At 57.1% G+C, this 19,521-nt stretch overlaps 1 protein-coding gene across 2 annotated transcripts; it reads left to right on the forward strand.

Annotated features, from left to right (window-relative positions):
• The first annotated feature begins 1,331 nt into the window (after positions 1-1,331).
• On the forward strand, positions 1,332-16,345 carry PDLIM4 (PDZ and LIM domain 4). Of its 2 annotated transcripts, XM_026507935.4 has the most exons (7): positions 1,332-1,512; positions 6,372-6,523; positions 10,288-10,369; positions 14,894-15,075; positions 15,283-15,446; positions 15,782-15,899; positions 16,030-16,345. In XM_026507935.4, the coding sequence occupies exons 1-7, from the start codon at positions 1,420-1,422 to the stop codon at positions 16,232-16,234; spliced, it is 996 nt and encodes a 331-aa protein (XP_026363720.1). In that variant the 5' UTR covers positions 1,332-1,419; the 3' UTR covers positions 16,235-16,345. The 2 variants fall into 2 exon arrangements, with proteins under 2 accessions (XP_026363720.1, XP_026363721.1); XM_026507936.3 differs by lacking the exon at positions 15,782-15,899 and having other exon boundaries at positions 16,030-16,214.
• The last annotated feature ends 3,176 nt before the right edge of the window (positions 16,346-19,521 follow it).

Below are 19,521 nucleotides of genomic sequence, written 5' to 3' on the forward strand. Positions count from 1 at the left end.
TGTATATATGGACCACCACTTCTTAATCCAGTCATCTGTTGAAGGGCATCTCGGCTCCTTCCACGATTTAGCTATTGTGGACATTGCTGCTATGAACATTGGGGTGCATATGGCCCTTCTCTTCACTACGTCTGTATCTTTGGGGTAAATACCCAGTAGTGCAATGGCTGGATCATAGGGTAGCTCAATTTTTAACTTTTTAAGGGACCTCCCGAGTTTGTGCCTCTTAAGTGGCCTTGCTTCTCGAGGCTGCTAGTGGACATGTCTCACCCTGTTAGCCTCCCAAGGGCAGAGCCCTTACCAAAAGTTGGCCAAGAGGACACGCAGTGTTGTCAAGAATGGCTAAATTAGGGGCCTCCTCAGAACCTGGAAAATAAAACAGTGCTGCCCTGACACAGCCAGACACAAAGTATCCGGGGGAGCCAAGCCATTGCACCTGCAAGAGCCATTCAAGGACGTCGTCCCTGGAGGACAACGGCTGGGAGTGAAGACAGCACCAGGAACCGCCTCAAGTGAAGGCCGCCCACAATTGCATGCCCCTCAAATACATCATTCCCCTCCAGTGGTGCAGCTACTACCGCAACCACCTTAGCTGCTCCTTCTCTAGGAGGCCTAGGGAAACAAAAATCCTTGCAAAGGCAGGTGAGAAGAGGCTGTGCAGCCAGGAAGCTGGCCTGAGAGAGGAGGGAAGCTGGGGAAGGAGTGACACCGGGAAGGACAAGACTCAAGTTAGAGGCCACTTCTTCCAGACAGACCTCCTGCCCTCCCAGAGCGAGGCTGGGGACCTTTCTGTATTCAGCCCATACTTGGCTGCCTGCTGTCATCCTGGGGCTGTGTCCCTGGCGCAGGTCACCTCAGGCTGGAGGCCGCTGGTCAGTGCTTGCGGTTCAAAGGACTCCGCGCACCCCACCGAGGAGGAGGGAGGCAGGTTTGACTGCCAAGACCTTGAGGAGTTTTCGGAGCAAGGCGCGGCCCCATCCCCCATCTGCCCCCCCCCCCCCCCCCCCGCATCCCTCCTCAGGCTAGGGCGCCGCCCGGTAGATGGGACTTGGAAGGGCCTGTGCCCGAGCTTCCGCAGCCGCGCTCGGGTCCGCGGCCCTCAGAGCGAGGCCAGGGCAGGATCCCGGACGTCGAGGCTGTCGTGGCCCCGGGGTCTCCGCGACCGCGGCGGGGGGCGCCGGGCTCTAGGCGCCCGGGCTGAGGGGCGGGTCCTCAGAGCCCCCCGAAGTGGGCGGCGCGGGCCCGCCGCGGGGCCAATCCGGACTCGAGGGGAACGAGGGCGGGGGCCGGGTGGAGGGGGGTACGGGGCGGGCGGGCCGGGGGCGGGGCGCGGCGTCCAGGCGGCGGCGGCGGCGGCTGTGGCGGCGGCGGCGGCTCCTCAGTGTCCGGCTCCGGCTCCGGCTGCGGCTCCGGCCCGCGATGCCCCACTCCGTGACCCTGCGCGGCCCTTCGCCCTGGGGCTTCCGCCTAGTAGGCGGCCGGGACTTCAGCGCACCCCTTACCATCTCGCGGGTGAGTCCGGCGGCCACGGGGCGGTGGGGAGGTCTTCGATCTGAGACCCTGTGCTCGCGGTCCACCGAGACCCGGATCCCCGACGTCCCGGAGGTTCGAAAGCCAAGGATTGGCCAGGGCGACACACGGGCTCTGGAGGCTCCCAGGCAGGGGAGTGCGGCCCCAACTCACCTCCCTCCCTGCGCTGGGCCTGCCTTCCCTATCCCTTGAAGGATCCCACCACCACCACCCCAGTTCACACACCAGCCTCCCTGCTGGTCTCATTTTGGGGGAGTTGCTGCAGGCCGGGGAAGGACCTCACTGGGCCAGGGATCTGGACAGAGCTCCAGAGGCCCAGAAACGCTGCTTGAACTGGACCCAGCCTGAGCGTTTGGGGCAAGATGCCTGAAAGCCCCTTCTCCTATCAAAGGTCCCTGTCATTAGAGCTGGGTGACCCCGGGGAGGTCTGGGGTCCTCTCTGAATATGAAAAGAAGACGATCCATCCACTTCCTCACTCTGGTTTTGGTCAGACTCTCATCTATGATCTCAGGCGTCCTAAGGGGAAGTGACCAAGAGGAATTTGGGGCTTCCAGGGGAAGGGAGACTTGACTGTGAGGTTGTGAGACCACCTCCCCCAAGGCCACACAAGGCCAGGGACCAGAATAGCCCCAGCCCAGTTCCTCTGGTTTCCAGGGCCATGCACTGCCCTATAGTAAGGACAGAGGAGAAAGAGGAGTGGGCACAGCTCTGGGTGGCGGCTAATGTGAGGACAGAGGAGCTGAGGAAGGGATTTGGGCCCTGTCAGAAGGGGTGCCCAGTCTCAGGGGGACAGGATCCTGGCCCACCCTTGGGGTCCCTTAGTTTGAAGGGTAAAAAAAAAAGGGAGTCAGGCTCTGCCTTTGGGGGCTCCAGACTAGGGGACAAAAGAGGGCAAAACCCAGGTCCTGCCCTTAAAGGATCTCACTCTGGAGGAAGGCGCAGAGGGGACCTGGGGCTATTTGAGGGCCATCCTTTAGCCCCACACAGGCTGCTCTGATCTTTGTGGGCCTGAGTCAGGAGAACTAGAACCACCTTTCCCCACTGTACTGCCACCTTTTTTCGTGGAGGCTGGACCAAGCTGGCTGGGCTTTCAGAGACTTCTTTCCACTACTTGGGAGGGGATGGGCACCCGGTGGAGTGGAGAATCATGGAATCCCTTTTCTGGGGGCCAGGGTGACAGGCAGGCCCAGCTGTCCTGGGAGGCTTCCCACATTGGCCCTTACCCCACGGCCGCCAGGTTCCTGGGGCTGAGAGAGGTGGGCCTTTAACACATCCGGGAGCCTTTCATCTCCCACTTCCCTGGGGGAGACTGCTGTGTGTGTGTGTGTGTGTGTGTGTGTGCACACGCCTCTGTGTCTGTCTGCATGTATGCTTTGCTGTGTGTCTGCCAAGGGGGGCTGGTGGGGGTGCTAGGCCAGACAGCAGTCCAGGCACCCTGGGCGTGAGGCCGCTGACAGGCTCCGTGGCGGCGGCTGACGGCCACAGGCGGCAGGGAGCAGAGACATCTGTTGCCCATGCGGCTGCCTGCCCGTGGAGGAAAGGCCTCCCCACACGTCACAGTGGCAGCAGCAGCGGCGGCCTTGTTTGGAGCTGACCGGGATGCAGGCTCCTGGCAGGGAGGCAGGCAGGCTGGGAGAGGGTTCGCCAGGAAGAACCCCCGCCTTGTCCCCCAAAGTCATGCAGCAGCAGCTCAGGCCCAAGGAACCAGGATGCCTGAGCCTAGATTTCGGTGGTATCTGGGAAGATCTGTGCAGCTGGGGAGACACAGGCCACAGCTTGCCCAGCAGGTACCGCAAGGGCACATCTACAGACACTGAGGATATGTGGGAGTGTCTTTACCAAGGGGGCTCAAGACCCAACCTCTTCCATGCTTCCAGGGCCACTCAGACAGGGAAGAGGCTGGCTGTCTAGAGGAGCTGGGGCCTTACAACCTCAGCCCATGAAGCCTCAGGGAGCCCCCAAGAACATTGCCCCAGGCTTCTTCCCCTAGGAACAGCAGTGATTGCTGGCCCTGGCTGAGCATCCGCAGCATTCCAGGCCCCACCCTAATGGGTGTTGGTACCAGCTCCCCAGCACCCAGCGGCTGGAGTGAGAACCACCATGTGCTAAACCCATTGTGGGGACTTTTTGTCCTGATTGTCTCAGGTAGTCCTCACAAGAGTTCTTACCAGTAAGGACTCCCTCTGGCCTCACATTATAGATGGGGACACTAAGTCTCAGAGAGCCTAAGGTGGTGTATCTGGAGAAGCAGAGCACGGACAGGAACGCAGGCCTGTCTGGAACTTGCTGCGACTGTATGGGACAATTCGGCACCAGACTCTGTGACTTCCAGTCCACCACCATGTCTAGGCTGGGCAGAGTGCAGCAGGGGCCAGGAAAGTAGCTGCTGCAGGTGAGGGGGCCGGTTCATGCCACAGCCTCCCAGCTGCCCTCGCTGTACCCCTCTCTCTTCCTTCTGTCTATTTATCCTGCACTCAGCAGCCGGACAGATAGGCCTGAGTTAAACTGTGTCCTTTGACTTCCCTGCTTAGAACCCTCCATATTTCCCAACCACCCAGGCGAAAGGCCAGCTTTTCACCTGGGCCTACAATGCCTGCAGGCCCGGTCCCTGCTTCTTCTCTGACTTTTCTTCCACTCTCTTCTCACTAATGATGCTTCAACCCCAGGAGACTGCTTTTATTTTCTCTCCCAGATGAGCCATTATACATGCTGATCTTTTTACCTGCAACACTCTCTCTCCCCTGGGACCCTCTCTCCCCTCACTCCCTTGCTGCAAAAAAATCACACAGTGATTAGTGGATAAGACTTGGAACTGGTTGGCTTGGAATGAAATCCTAACTCGGCCGTTTATCAATTGAGCATCCTTCTGCACTTCTCTGGACCTCAGTTTCCTCAACTAAGAAATGGGCTTTCCTGGAGGATTAATGAGACAATGCATATAAAGGCAGTTGGGAGAGTCACGGTTTCCTGGCCTCATGCCCTCTCTGACCAGAACTCCCCGGGCTAGTGGAGTTGGCAGAGTCCCAGCCACCCCTGCTTTCAAGAACTTCCTCCACCCACAGGGGCCTGAATGCACCCCTTGTACTGGCTGAGTCATCCTGCAGCTAGCTGCCCCCCTGAAGAAGACTTCTCTCCAGCGTGGGGACTGGGGCAAGTTGCCCCTTCCCCCAAGCCTCCCTTACTTCATCTCTAGGAATGAGAACAGCCTCTGTCTCATCAGGTGGTTGAAAGGTTGCCATGAACTAGTTGTGGGTAAAGCACTGAGCCCAGGCCATGTCACAGAGCATATGTCCATGCCAGAGAGGGGCCTGGAGCAGGGCCTTGAGTGGAGGGTGGGATAACACCAGGTGGGTCCTTGCCCCAGGATGACAGGCTTGTGTGGGTGCCCAGGCCCTGTGGATGAGCATCCAGGCTGGGCTGTTGGTTGGGGGGGTCATGCTCCAGAAAAACATTCCTTGGGGCAGCCTATTTCAGGGTGGGTCAGCTTAGGCACTGCCCACACCAGGACTCCAGCCAGGGAGCTGCCAGCACCTCTGCTTTGTCCACTCACTACTGAAAACTGGATAAGCGGAGCTGGGCTTCCAGGAGCTCCCAACCCCAGCAACAGGAACAGGGTCACTGGAAGCTCTTGAAGGCACCACTGAAGAGGCTGGGTAGGAATGAGGGTGCCTCCGGGGCCCTGCCTTGCTCAGTTGGTGGAACATGTGACTCTTAATCTCGGGGTTATGTGTTTGAGCCCCACATCAGGCATAGAAATTACTTCAAAAAAAAATCTTTTTTAATGAGGGTGCTTAAAGTCTTTTTCCAAAGGCAGTGTTGGGACCAGGGATAGGGCGAAGAGTGCCCTATTGCCTGAATTCCCCTGGCTTCTTACTCAGGCCTCCCTGTTAGCCAATCCTCAACCTCGTGCGGCCCTCATCAGGGGACCAGCATTGTAAGAGGCTCCGGGTACGGACACCGTTTGCCTGGAGTCAGTAGAAGCACTGGGGTGGCCTGAGACAGTGCCTGTCCTGCAGAGGAAGTGGAGGTAAAGTGGTGACTCCGCAGTGCAGGTGGGCAGCTGGAAGTAGGTGGCCCTGGACTTGCCTGGGGAGGGGATGACACAGACCCAGGAGGCACTAACAGTATTAGGGGAGCAAAGTCGTAAAGGGGGTGTACAGAGTACTGTGAGAGCCCAGAGAAGAGGTTCCTCGGGGGAATGGCCTCTCCACTAAGACGTGACGGTGAGGAGAGTCAGGTCAAAGCAAAGAGCGTTCCAGATAGAAGAGCATCTGCAGAAGCAGAAGGTGAGCATATCCAGCACTGTCGGCAGCCGCTGGATAGTCGATCGGTCTGGATAGAGTGTGAGGCGGTGGAGGTGAATGTGGGGGGTTGGAATGAAAGGAAACAATGAGGGAGACAAGGTCACTAGGAAATGTCGGGTCAAGGGGCTGCTGTGCAGTGTGTCTGGGTAGCGCCCTGTCTGTGTAGGGTATTTGTGACAGGCCCATGCTTTGTATGTATCTGGGAGCACATATGTCCCCGTATGTCCCTTGCATGTCCTTGGGCACATATGCAGGCTACAAGAGTGACATCCCACTTGTCCCAGTCCCAAGAAAGCCCCTCTTTTATGCCCTCACACCCCAGCAGTCCTTCGGGCTCTGGAATTGATGGTGTTCAGAGCAGAGGCTGTGGCAAGACCATATGGGAACTCAACCGGTCTCTGGGCTTGCCCACCCACAGGTCGCGCGGGTAGCAGGGCCGCACAGCCCAGGTTCTGGGGTCGGAGGGGTCCAGGGCTGAGACTGCAACAAGGCCACAAAATGACCGATGCCTAGCCCTCTGGCTTGTCTCTCTACAGGTCCATGCTGGCAGCAAGGCCGCACTGGCTGCCTTGTGCCCTGGAGACCTGATCCAGGCCATCAATGGGGAAAGCACAGAGCTCATGACACACCTGGAGGCTCAGAACCGCATCAAGGGCTGCCATGACCATCTCACACTCTCTGTGAGCAGGTACGCACGGGCTAGGCTGGGCCAGGGTGATGGGGGGCAGGGGAAGAATGAAGGGGAGGATAAGTGAGGAACGGCCAGCATCCTGGGAGAGCCGGGCTGCACACAGCCTCTCTGCCTCAGCTCCGTGGCACCCCGGTCCTCGGAACTAGCGCTTTCCCAGGGCCTCACAGACACTGTTTGGAGATGGGGGTGATGTAAGAAGGAAAGAAGCCCCCTGTTGCTCAGGGCTGGAAGCGTATTGAGGGACTTATGGGAGGGGATAGGCAGCCCAAATCAAGGATGAAATAAGACTGTGGGTAGCCTCTGGGGTGGCGGGTGATTTCAGCCTTCTTCCCACCCCTGAGTGATCAGCTCGATGACCGTTTCAAAGTCATTTCTTGTCCAACACCTCATTTAACCTTCAAACCTGCTTGCTAAGGTGGAACCTGGTATAGTCCCCACATTACAGATGAGAAAGCTGAGGCTCAGAAAGGTTAGCGGGGGCCTAAAGTCACACAGCAAGGGAGTGGGGAAGCAAAACTTGTCCTCAGGTTTCTCCCACTCCCAGGAGTGGCTGCCGACCACTCCTGCCACCCCACAGCTGCCCTGCCTCGGCTGGCCCCGCTATGGCCCATGCCTCTGCCCTGGTTAAATCTGGATGTTGTGGACTGGATCATGCCATACAGCCAACATGAAGGGGAGGATTGGGGATCAATCACCAAGCCCCATCTGTGCCTTATAAATGGTCTAGGATGGGAGGTCCCCCTGAGGTATCTGCAGCCCTAGTCAGGCCCTAGGTCTTTGTTCAGTTCTAAAGGCAGTAGGCCAGGTCCTGGCTGAGTGGGATCTCCCTTCCCCCTGTCTTGCTTGGATCCAGAGAAGTCAGACATAACTGCTCAGCTCTGCCACGTTCACTGCTAACAGGGACTTTCCATGACCCCCCCGTGGACGTGTGTCGGCAGAGCCTCCTCAAACCACAACACGGCTAACTATGCGTTAGAGCTGGCAGGGCTGGGAGCCATTTAACATGTTAGGAAGGCTTCTGAGATAGCCTCCATGTGTGTCTGGCCCGGGTCTGGGTTAAGGTTGGGGTCAGGACCCCTGACTGTGCTCTTGCACAGTTGCTGAGTGCAACTCCAAGGGGAGTGGGCCCTGACCTGGGAGTTCAGCAGAGCTGGTTCTAATCCAGACTCTGTGGGATCTTAGGTACACCAGATGACCTCTGTGAGCCTGGGTTTCCTTCTCCACCAAACAGGATCACATTCATCGCCCTCTCCCAGACTGAGGTACAGTCTGGCTGAGGGAAACATCAGCACTGCTCTGCCCACGAGTGGCCTCTGCGGCCGCCCCACTTGGCTGGTTTCCTGGGCCCTGACTCACCTCCGGCCTTGATTTTGCATGGCTAAAGAAGGGAAGCCCTGGTAGTAGTGGGGTGGGGGAGGCAACGGGGGCTTGTGGGGGGCCTGAGTCAGGAGGTTCCCAGAGGGAATGATGTCAGGGGAGGGTAGCAGGATGGGGGCAGGGTGGAGGTCCTCCTTCCTTCCTTCCTTCCTGCTTTCCTTCCCTGATCATTTGTTCCAAGCCAAGCATGGATGGAGCCAGGGATCCCCTGACCTGTTCTACTCTGCCCCCAAATGCTGCCTGGCCATGGAGCAGGTGAAAGCACATTCTCTACTATCACACATCTGGGTTCAAGTCCCAGCTCTGCCCTTGAGAACTACGTCGTCCTCCAGCAAGTGATTTAATCTCAAAGCTCTGTTTCCTTAACTCCAAAAATGGGACCATCTTATGATTGGGAGATTGAATGCTTATGATGTACCGGGTCTGCTCAGGGTGAAATTCTGGGGTCCTGTCCTCCATCCCCGATCCCCAGTTCTCATACATGCAGATTCTGGGAGATCAAGATGTGAAGGCCACCTTGACCCTCTGGGCCAGCATTTCTTCTCCTGGGCACCATCTGACCTGCAAGGCCTCTGACCCTCCTCTCTGTCCTGCCTGCTATGCCAGGACCTGTGCTCCAAAGACGCCCTCTATATGGTTTCTGTGGAAGATCAGCCTGGCGAGCTGACTGGAGAGAGCTATTCTGTGCCCCCACCTCCAGAGCTCTAGCCAGACTAGTTCCCTACCTGCCCTCTTGTGTACAGAGAGCTCTAATCCTCCACAGACGTCTCCACAGGATGAAAAGTGAAGGGAGGGCCCAGCTTCCCTGCTGTGCTTATTTTGTCTAGAACTCAGAGCCAGTTGTCCAACAATCCAAGCTAACCCATACTTTCTGGACATGTTCTGTAGGCCCAGAAGCTTCCTGGCATCAGCCTTTAACCCTGGGCTTCTGGTGGGGTCTGTGTTGCCTATTGCGAATGTTATAAGATACAGTTACCTGGCCTACCCTTGGGCTGTCATTTTGCTTTAAGATGCTGCCACCTGTCCAGCCTGAAGTGAAGGCCTAAGGATGGAGCTTGAATAAGCCCTTTATACTGACCTGCTGCCTTGGGCCACACTCTTTGCTCTGAGTACTTTGTGCACTCTGACCTCCAGACCTCAGGCTTGTACTTCTCTTCTGGGCAGAACTTCAGAGAAGTGTAAGGCCATCTTAACCACAGGAGATGTCCTAGACTGATGCCAGCAGAGTTCCGAGCAGGTGGAGGCCACAGGCGGAGCTGTGAGTTAGGGCAGTCACTGGGAGCCTGGCTGAGACGGCTGGGCCCAGGTGCCAGTGGGGATGGTATTGCCCTCACGTAGCAGAGCCTTGGTCGCACAAGCCTGTGGAAGGCTCTGGGGGAGAGAGGCTAGTCTGTACCGGGTTAAGGAATGGGCCACGGTGAGGAAGTGTAGAGTGAGTGTGGTCTACAGGAGTAGACAGTTCAAAATCTTTCAGTGAGTTGGGGGGAGAGAGGCCATGTTGAGCTGCTAGCCCAGTGGTGAGTTCTTGGAAAGCCCCAGGAGGCCTTTTGAGGTGAATAGGGACATTATTCCCCTTCAGTCTAACCGACCTCTCTTCACAGCCATGAGTCCAGGGTCCATGCACCCTCCTGGCTTGCCTCCTCCCAGGGCTACTGAATGGCAGGACTCAGCCCCAGGCCCTTAGCCTCTCAGCCCCGCCTGCCCCGCCTGCCCTGCCTGCCCTGCCTGCCCCGCCTGCCCCGCTTATGGCAGGTTTACGATGTTTTTCTCCCTCCTGAGTGGTGTTTGGCTTTTGGTTTCTATGGTGAAGCAGGAATTTCCTAATGGCCTGTTTCCCATCTGGGCTGGGCAGACATTGGTGATGACTCTGCCGGCAGCGAGAGGGGAGGCGCACCCCTCAAAGCCTTTATGTCACCTCCCCCAGAGCCCATGGATGCCTGACCTCCAGGCCAGGCCAGAAGCTGCGGACGGAAGAGGATAAGCAGATGGGCTCCTAGCTGATCAATGTGTGAGGCCTGGCGTGCCCTGCTATGAGCTCGCCTTCTTTTTGCTGAGGCCACGAAGAAGGTGAAAAAGTGGGGAAGCTGAAGGGCTTCTGTTGCATCCTGTCTGGGAATGAGACCAGAGAGGCATGGAGCAGCTGGTGGCGATGGAACACACAGTCCCACCCTAGGCAGGTGGCAGATCTGGAGTTATGTCTTCTTGCCACAATGGCCACCATTCTGGTGCAGGGGCAAGTGCTGTGGTGGAGTCCTCTGCCGTGCAGGGTGCCAGGCTGGGTCCTGGGTGGCTCTGGGCCCAGAGCCCAGCCCTTCCTGGTCCTGGTCCCAGTCATGGTAGGCACAGTAAGCAGACCTGTCTGACCATCCCAATTCCTGTCACAGACCTGAAGGCAAGAGCTGGCCCGGTGCCCCAGAGGACAGCAAGGCGCAGGCACAGAGGATCCACATTGACCCTGAGGCCCAGGTATGTATGGACACCAGGTGGCCTGGCCTGGTTCAGAGCAAGCCCAGGGCAGACAGGCCAGGCCTGGTCCATGGGTTTAATTGCACGAGATATCTTGCTGTCTGGCTTTCAGATGCCCAGGCCAGAGACTGAAGCAGCAGTCCATGCCCCATCCTGTGCTCCCCAGGTGATGAGCACCTGCTAGGGGCTCTGTCTGTACTCTAAGCAGTCCTAGATTCTGAGACAAAGGTTCTTATAGTGGGCAGGATTGGGCTAGGCCCCCCCACTGGGTTTCACTCTGGTGCCTAGTAATGCCAGACCAAGAGGAAGTCACGTGGCTTGGGGGCTGGGTGGCGGGAAACTGTAGGCTGTGGCATGACCTTGGCTGTTTGGGTACTCTTCTGTCTCATCTTAGCCTTGGACGCTCCCCTGGCTAAAACCAAACTCAGGCCTCAAGACTGACCTTAGAATATAAGGCACTTCCTTGCCCTGTCTTAGGCTGAAATGTTCTCCTGGCTGTCCTGTGATTGCACCCCGCAGACCTCAGGCCACAGGCACCTTTCCATGTATGACAGGAGTCACAACTATGATACTGTCCTCAAATGTGGGAGGCGGGGCAGGAAGAAGCTGCTCTAGGGCCTCATTGTGCCATGGACTTGAGAGGTGGCCAAGAGGGCAGGGCTGAGGTCTCCAGAGCCAGCTCAACATCTCTGGGATAAGGTGGAGATTGGACTGGTCTGTGATGGGGCCAGAGCTGTGGGACTCAGCATGTGGGGCCATGGCCTACTAGGTCTGCTGTGTCTGCTTTCTCGCCATAGAGCCTTCACTGTATAGAAGGCCATCTCCCTCACCATTTATCCCAACCCTCTTGTTCTGATATTTGTTCCCTACCTTGCTTTTGCTGGAATCTTGGAGGCCAGATGCTTACTACAAGCCAGGGAGTGCCGTTATGAAAAGGAAGACGCACTTAGCAATTCTGGAATGGCAGAAGCCAGGAGCCAAAGGAGTCCAGAGTAGGTACATGATTCATCTAAGGGTTCGGAGAGGGCTTCCTGGAGGAGGAAGTATCCAAGCCAAGACCTGCAGGGCTGGAAAGAATAAGGCCAGCAAAGAGGCGTGGAGAAAGGAAGCGTGCAAGGAAGCTCCTACAAAGGCGCAGAAGTGAGACTGTGCATCACAGGTTCAGAAAAAAGAAACTCCTATGGGTGGGAGGGCAGAGGCAAGGGATGAAGTGATGGGGCAGAACCACAAACAGTCTCTTGGTTTCCTCTGTCCAGGACCTCAGCTGTTCTTGCAGAGATTCATGGCCACACTTGTGTCTCCAAAGCTTGCCCTGGTCCAAGGGGCCAGGGGTGAGCAGGGATTGACAAATTGGCCAGGCCTGACGCGGGTCAGGCAGAAGGCAGCAGTGTTGTGCAGGCCCCCCGCACATATGTGAGGCCAGCTGTCACGTGTGAGTGCAGGATGGATAGGTCAAGAGCGCCTGAGTTTTGGAATTTGAATCTCAGCTCTATTCCATCCTTCAGGAGAGGCTCAGGGCCAGGGCGCCTGGGGGCGGGGGGCTGGAAAGCAGCTGCCCCTGCCCCCACACTTTCCCTTACTGACCTCCTCAAGGGCCAGGCTGCCAGTGGCTCAGGGTGGAGTCAGAGGGATTTTCTCTAAGCAATCGGGCTGCCCCTCAGCTGCCATCCCCCTCTTGTACTTAAAAGTCATGAGCTCCATGGGTGGCGGCAAAAACACCCCCACCCAGCCCATGCAGGGCTGTGTCCTCAGGAACGCAGACACAGGGCCCATTGTCCCCACACTGCTCCCACCCTCTGCCGGCAGCGGGGAGTGTGTGGGCCCAGCTAGAGACATCAGAGGAGGAGAAAACCACAGTTGGCCCTAAGACCAGCGCAAGGTACCCTGGTATGCACCCCCATGCAAATAGGTTCTGCAGGTCATGTAGGGTCATAGGAGACCCTTCTCCCCTCATGCCTTACTTATGTGGGAACACAAGAGGCATTTGGTCCATCCCAGGGCGGAGGAAGGATGATGATAAAGGAAGGTTTCCCGGAGAGGATAGCATTTAAGCTGAGAACCAGGTGATGGGTTAAGCAAGCCAGGTAGAGCAGGCAGCCCTCACACATGCAGCCTGTCCTCTCCAGACCAGCAGAGGGCTGGGGTTTGGCCTCCTGGAGGTGCCACTTGCTCCTCTGGACTCAGTGCCCACCTTCATCCAAGTTGAGTGTCCCAGATTTTTTTTTTTTAAAGATTTTATTTATTTGAGAGAGAGTAAGAGAGAGAGCATGAGCAGGGAAAGGGAGAGGGAGAAGCAGACTCCCGGCTGAGCAGGGAGCCCGATGCAGGACTCAATCCCAGGACCCTGCGAATACGACCCGAGCTGAAGGCAGACACTTAACCGACTGAGCCACCCAGGTGCCCTGAGTGTCCCAGATTCTGACCACAGTCACATGGGACCTGATGAACAAGCAGCCAGTTACCCCCATTCTGCTGATTATCCCACTGAGACTTCAACAACCAAATCAACAGCTGGCAGACACTCAGAAAGGGGGAGCACATGGTACCAAGTGCACTACTGCACAGAGCGGGGGACATCCAGGAATAGGAATAGGAACACAGGAATGCCCATTTATCCAACAAGCATCTGCTGTGTGCCAGGCACTATGCTGAGTGCTCTGCATGCAACTGGCTCATTTTATCCCCACAAGGAACTTAGGATGTAGAGACCATTACATTCCCCACTTCACGGATGAAGAAACAGGTTCAGAGAGGTGATAGAGGTGGGACTCACACTGAGACTGAGGTCACCATGTGTGTCCTAACCACCGAGTTCAGACCAAGAGAGGCAGCTGCATGGGTGGCCGTGGGAGGGGCAGTGGCTCTGATGACCCCCTCAGTGGACTCCCACACCCTGCTGGGTGAGTGAGGGCCTCCTTCCTCCAGGACCTTCTGACTCCCCTTCCTGTTGAAGCCTCCTCCGTACCAGGCCCAGCCCTGCCCCCACAGCCCATGGCCCATCTGGTCCCCATTATAGGCCAGGCCAGCCTTGCCTGCCTGTCTGCCCTGCAGACACATGTGCAAAAGTGCTCGGGTTTCTCAAGGGCTTTTGTTGGGCCCAGTGGGGAAGAGGGTTTTCCTATTGCTATTGCCTCATTGATAGGGGCCCACCTGGGCAGCCAGAGACCCTCCCCTTTGTCTGTTGAGGTGGGGGAAATGGGGGCACCACCCCCACTCAGTGGCTGGTTCGCCCAGTCCCTGAGCTCCCACCCAGCTCAGAGGCTGCAGAAAAAGCCGGGGAAGTTGAGACAAAGTTTTGCGGGCTCGGCTGTGCCCCAGTGCTGGAGGGCACCGGAGTCCCACACAGGCTCTTTCCCTCCAGAGTAGGCATCTTGTCCCCACCCCCTAGTCCCCTCATCCCCAGTGTAGAGTAGAGGAGAGATTTACATGTCACCTCCCAGGCTGAGGCTGAGACCCACCTCCATGGCCTGGACTCCTGTACCTTATCCTCAAGTCAGGCTGCTCTACGAGTACGGTTGTCCCCAGGGTGACCAGCACTGGCTCTGAGTATATGAGACTGTGTATGTGTGATTCGGTGTATGTCAGTGGACTGACTAGACCTCGGGTGTTGTCTTCATGCGCGTGTTTGTCTGTGAAAGTCCTTGTGAGAGTGTGCATGCCTCTATGTGCCTGCAAGCTAGGGGCCCCATAGCCCTGGACTCTGCAGACACAAAGATACCCAGTCCCTATTCAGATCCACACCATGGAGATACGGCCCTTTTCTCCTGAGTTGAGGAGACATGGTCAAAGCATTTCCCCAGATGTTTCAGCCAAGGGCACCAGGCTGGCCATGGAATAGTAGGGTGGGGATCCTTCAGCCCTGGCCCAGCCGCTGCCTTCATCTGCTCTGCCTGTAGAAGGCCATGCATATTGCCCTGCGGAGCATGAAATGGAGGCAAAGGTACAGGCCTGAAGGGGGCTGACCTCACAATGATGCCTTTGAACCTCGGTCTGCCCCCCACCCCCATTGTGTGCCTTGGGCACACAGTGATTGATTACTCTTCCTGGCTGTAGGACAGGGCTTTCTTTTTCATGTTCCCAGCTACGGGCCCATACAATACCCAGCATAGTTCTGGCAGGTGAGAAGGCCTGGCACCAGGACCATCTCTGCAAGGAAACCACAAACTCTGCTCCAGTCACGCTGGCCTTAAAAGGCTACTTGGAATGGTTGTGCCCCAACACCATCCGTCACGGGCACTGGTGGTCAGAATCACCACATGGCTCATGTGCCAAGGTTGAGTCTCTGGCACTTAGGTTTTTGTGTCTGACTTTCCACGGGCATTTCTCATTTCTTCTGGGGTTGAACCAGGCCCAAGTTTCAGCCCTTCCCTGGCTGGGCACCACAGCCCAGAGATGCCAGAGCAGGGCTAACCAGCCGACATCCGAGAAGGCCTGGCATAACGGGGTAAGGATGGAATGTATAAGGAATGCCAGGAGCCCTACCCCAGATGGTTTCTCAGTGCCTCAGGCCCCTCTCTCTCGTAGGATGGCAGTCCAGCGACCAGCAGGAGGCCCTCAGCCACCGGGATTGGGCTAGAAGATGGCAGGCCAGGCCTGGGACCTCCTTATGGGCAGCCATCTCACCTCCCATTCCATCACAATGGCAGCAGCAGTGAGGCTACCTTACTGACCCAAATGAGCACCCTGCATGTGTCTCCACTTCACAGGTAGTACAGAGAAGTGGCCTTTGAAGCCACACCCAGATCCCATCTTGATCCCACATCTCTCAGATCTCACCGGGTCACATCTTGACCCCTGACACTTGATCTTTGGGTCTCAGCTGGTTTCATTCAGCAAACCTCACCAGACCCGTGAGCTGGCAGAGGGAAGGCTGGTACCACAACCGTGTCCCTGGGTGCATCTCTTTTGCCCAGCACGGACACAGCCAGAGGCCTTCCGCGGAGCCGTGACTACGGAGTGGACCTGGGCTCAGAGGTGTACAGGATGCTGCGGGAGCCGGCGGAGCCCTCGGCTTCGGAGCCCAAGCAGTCAGGCTCCTTCCGCTACTTGCAGGGCATGCTAGAGGCCGGAGAGGGCGGTAAGACTCCCGCCAACTTGCCCCACCTGCCACACACTCCCTCAGGTGCCCTGAAGAGCCCAGCCCCGCCCCCGCTCCTTTGCGACCCCCCCCCCGCCCCCGCCCCGTGCCGCCTCCCAGCCATCTGCCCCTGCCGCGTCTTCTCCGAGCGTTCCCACACCCTTCGCTGCCGATTCCCACTCCACCCCTTGTCGTGGCCCCTCCCCCTCCAAACCTCGTCCCCAGTCGCAGTGCTGGTGGTCCCGGAAGCTGGGTCCAACCCACACCGCGCAGAAGTGAAGTTCTCTTTTCTGACCTCTGCACCGGGCTCATGCCGCTTGCGCTTCGGCTTTCAGGAGAGCGGCCTGGGTCCAGCGGCCCCCGCAACCTCAAGCCCACCTCCAGCAAGCTGGGCGCTCCGCTGAGTGGCCTGCAAGGACTGCCCGAATGCACGCGCTGCGGCCACGGCATAGTGTGAGTACCCTCCCCTGCTTCCCCCACCCCGACCCCGACACTCCCCCGGCCCCGCGTGAGGCGCTGGATGGGAGCGTTCTCGCGAATCCGTCAGTCGCCGGAAGCAGTCCTCTCCCTGTCTCCCCATCAGGGGCACCATCGTCAAGGCGCGGGATAAGCTCTACCACCCTGAGTGCTTCATGTGCAGCGACTGCGGCCTGAACCTTAAGCAGCGCGGTTACTTCTTTCTGGACGAGCGGCTCTACTGCGAGAACCACGCCAAGGCGCGTGTCAAGCCACCCGAGGGCTACGACGTGGTGGCGGTGTACCCCAATGCCAAGGTGGAACTCGTCTGAGCTGCTCCCGGAACCTCCCGTGCCCGCTTCTGCTTTTAATGGCCCCGCTCGGCCCATGTAAATATGTGTTTGCCCCCTGCCTCTAATAAATTCCCTCTGCTCAGCCTTGAACCTGTCAGTACCTCTGTTCAGGTGCCAGGCATGTCCTAGGCACTGGGGACATGGGTGAGCAACACAGGTGCTGCGCTGTCTTCAAGGAGGCCACAGCCTAGATGGATGGCAGACATAAATCAGTTATATTAATAGGGAGGTGAGGTCTGGGGTGCTAGAAGTGATGTGACGCCAAGGGGTCTGATCTCGTTGGAGTCAGGGACGGTGTCAGCCGAGAACTAAGGGATGAGGAGAGACCTGTTCTTCAGGATGAGGAACCGTGTGTACAAAGGTATGACAAAGGTGAGCACAGATAGGAGAGGTCCCGTCTGGCCACCAGCAGAACGAGGGCAGCCCCTAGCAGCTGCAGGAAGGATTGCGCAGCGTGGGAAGATCACCGGGACTGCCGTGGGCGGTCATCTGCCTCCTGGTCTTCTCGGCGGCATTGTCACGGGTTTCTCCCTCTCTCCTCTTCCGCCCCCTGCCCCCTGCCCCCTGCCCACTTTATTCTTGCCCAACCCCTTTTTCTTTCCCCTTCTCCTCTTCTCCCCAGCAGGGGGCGCGCTTGGAGAGTGCCGGGGAGGGGCAGTGAGAGACAAGAGAAGGCGGGGAGGGGGTGGGGGTGGAGGGAGAAAGGAAGATGGCCTAGGGCCCTCTTCTCCGAGGCCTGGCGGTTACAGAGTGGTGGGGTGACCTGGAGCCTTTCACGGCTCTATTGCAGAAGCCGGCACAGACTCGCACTTTTTGAAAATATAAATGGTATCAGAGTTGGTGAATTACGGCTGTTCACACGCAACAAACTGTCCCCGACACCAGGTCACATGGATTTGCGTTCTCCACAGCATGCTCCTGGCCAGAAGCAGCCTCATTTACTTAGTCCCAGTTTATTTAGGGAGCCCCGACTAATGAACGTTTGTGCTATTTTCAGTTTTTTACTATTGCAAACCACAAAAGACTTATCAGTTCACACTCTTACCCTCAGCACATGACAGTACCTTTTTCCTTCATGCTCTTGCCAACACAGGATATTATCTTTTTTTTTTCATTTTTGGCAATCTGATAAGTAAAATAAGATACGTACTTGCTTTAATTTGCACCCCTCTGATTACCGGTGATGTGCATTCATTTGACAAATATTTCTTCTGTTTGCTGCTGGGCCCTGACTGAACAGTGGGGAACAGGATGGTCTTCTCCCTCCAAGAGTTCTTGCGTGAATTGCCCTAAACTCTTCACTGATTTTTCCATAGGACCTTTTCATATTTTTCTAAGAGTCTCTGTTGCTGGCCTCGATTCCACTGACACCATCACCTTGATTTAATTACTACTGTTTTAGAGTTTAATATGCCAATCTCTCCTTGTTCTTCATTTGCAAACTTGTCAAGGCTGTTCTTGTACATTTCCAATTCTCAAGATTTAGACTCAGTATGTCAAGCTCTGGAAAAACCAACGTTTCTGAACTGTGACCCTGTCTCTATACACTCACTTGGTAAGAACTGCCCTGTCCTCCTGAAGAATAATGTGATCGGTGCTTACTCTGCATTTTTTCAGGGGTTGTGTACATAATCTCGTAAATTTTTATTTCTGCTTTCTTCTCGTAGACACTGTGTTCCTGCTTTAAGTCGTTCTGAGAGGCGCCGTCCAAAGGCTCCTCCCGCCGACTCCTCCCCTCCCTGAGGGCGCCCAGGCCAGGGCAGCGGGCAGGTGCGCCCTGAGAAGTGAGGCGAGGAGAGGGCTGCAGTCCTGGGCCCCGGTCCTGCGGACGACCTCGGGCCCCGCCCCGCCCGTGTCCCCTTCTGCTCGGCGAGGGGTCAGTCGGTGAGCAGGAGGGCAGAGTCTGGAGCGGACCGAGCGTCCTGGCCGCGCGCGCGCACACACACACGCACGCACGCACGCACCCGCTCACTCTCGCCACCTCCGGCCGCACGGGAGTCGGGGCGGGGGGCGGTGGAGGCCTCTGCCCTTTCCTCCACACCCGCCTCGCCCGCTGACAAAGTCCGGGCCCCACCCCGTGCTAGGCGGGAGCAGAAGGATGACGGGCAGCCAGGAAAGCCATTAGACGCAGGGGCAGGCGGAAAAATAAATACCGGAGCCACAGGGACCGGCCCCCACCGCTCGGCCAGGCTCACACTCGCAGAGGCTAGGTTCCCCGTTCCCACCCGCCGCTGTAGAGCCACCAGCCGCCTGTACTAGCCTTAATCCCGGGATGTGCAGAGAGTGACTGTGGCACAAGGTGTCTGTGATCCAGGGTGCCAGTTCTGAGACAAGCAGCAGACTCTCGGGAGGAGACACAGGTCCAGGATCCCCAATTCAGAGTACCCCAGCCCACCTGGCTCAGACCCAGTGCTCATTACTGATCCCAAAACTGCCCCTCTCTCAGGTCGTTACCTCAGAGGCCTTCAAACCAGAGATTTGGATATCATCTGCACCCTCACCCCGCCCTCACATCCTACCCATCACTGTATCTGGGGATCTGCCTCCTAACCATTTCTGGGGCCTATTTCAGGGCATTCTCCTACTCCCTTGTTTCATGAACCCCTTCATGGCCCCCAGAGCCCTCAGGATAGAGTCCCAGATCTATCAATTGTAGGCCTAGCATTTCAGGCCTTTTGGGCTGATGTTGCTGACTGCTTGGTCTCATTTCCTCTGCTACACCATACCACCCTGTCTTTTCATACCTCTCAGATCTTCTCTGAAACTCAAAATGACTTTATTTCTTCTCCATCCAGCAAATCCCTACTCACTCTTCAAGGCCCAACTCCACTGCCCCTATGGTCCCCTCCCTTAGAACAAAGCCTTGGCCCACACATCCCCAGGCAGAGTAAGTAATTCCCATCCACATGACTTCTACCCCACCGCTTCCATTCCCACCCCATGCTTCTGGGCACAACCTATTATTTCCTTTGTCAGAGCCTGGTCCAGACCTACGTCTGTCCTACCCAGACCCCAGGCTGCTAGGGGCAGCACCCTGCACCCCCTCCCCTACACACGCGTGCACACACACACACACACACACACACACACTCTCTAGGCCTCCATGCCTCCCACCATCTAATTCCTCACCTTGCTGTACTGGTTTCTGCTGGCATACTTCCTAAACCCTCTAGGGAGATAAGACCCAGAGCGCAACTATATCCCTCCAATATCCTCAGCCTCCCTCTGGCATCTTCAGCCTCAACTCAGTCATTCAACTAATTATT

The sequence above is a fragment of the Ursus arctos genome, unplaced genomic scaffold (assembly GCF_023065955.2).
Source record: "Ursus arctos isolate Adak ecotype North America unplaced genomic scaffold, UrsArc2.0 scaffold_5, whole genome shotgun sequence".
Classification (NCBI taxonomy): domain Eukaryota; kingdom Metazoa; phylum Chordata; class Mammalia; order Carnivora; family Ursidae; genus Ursus; species Ursus arctos.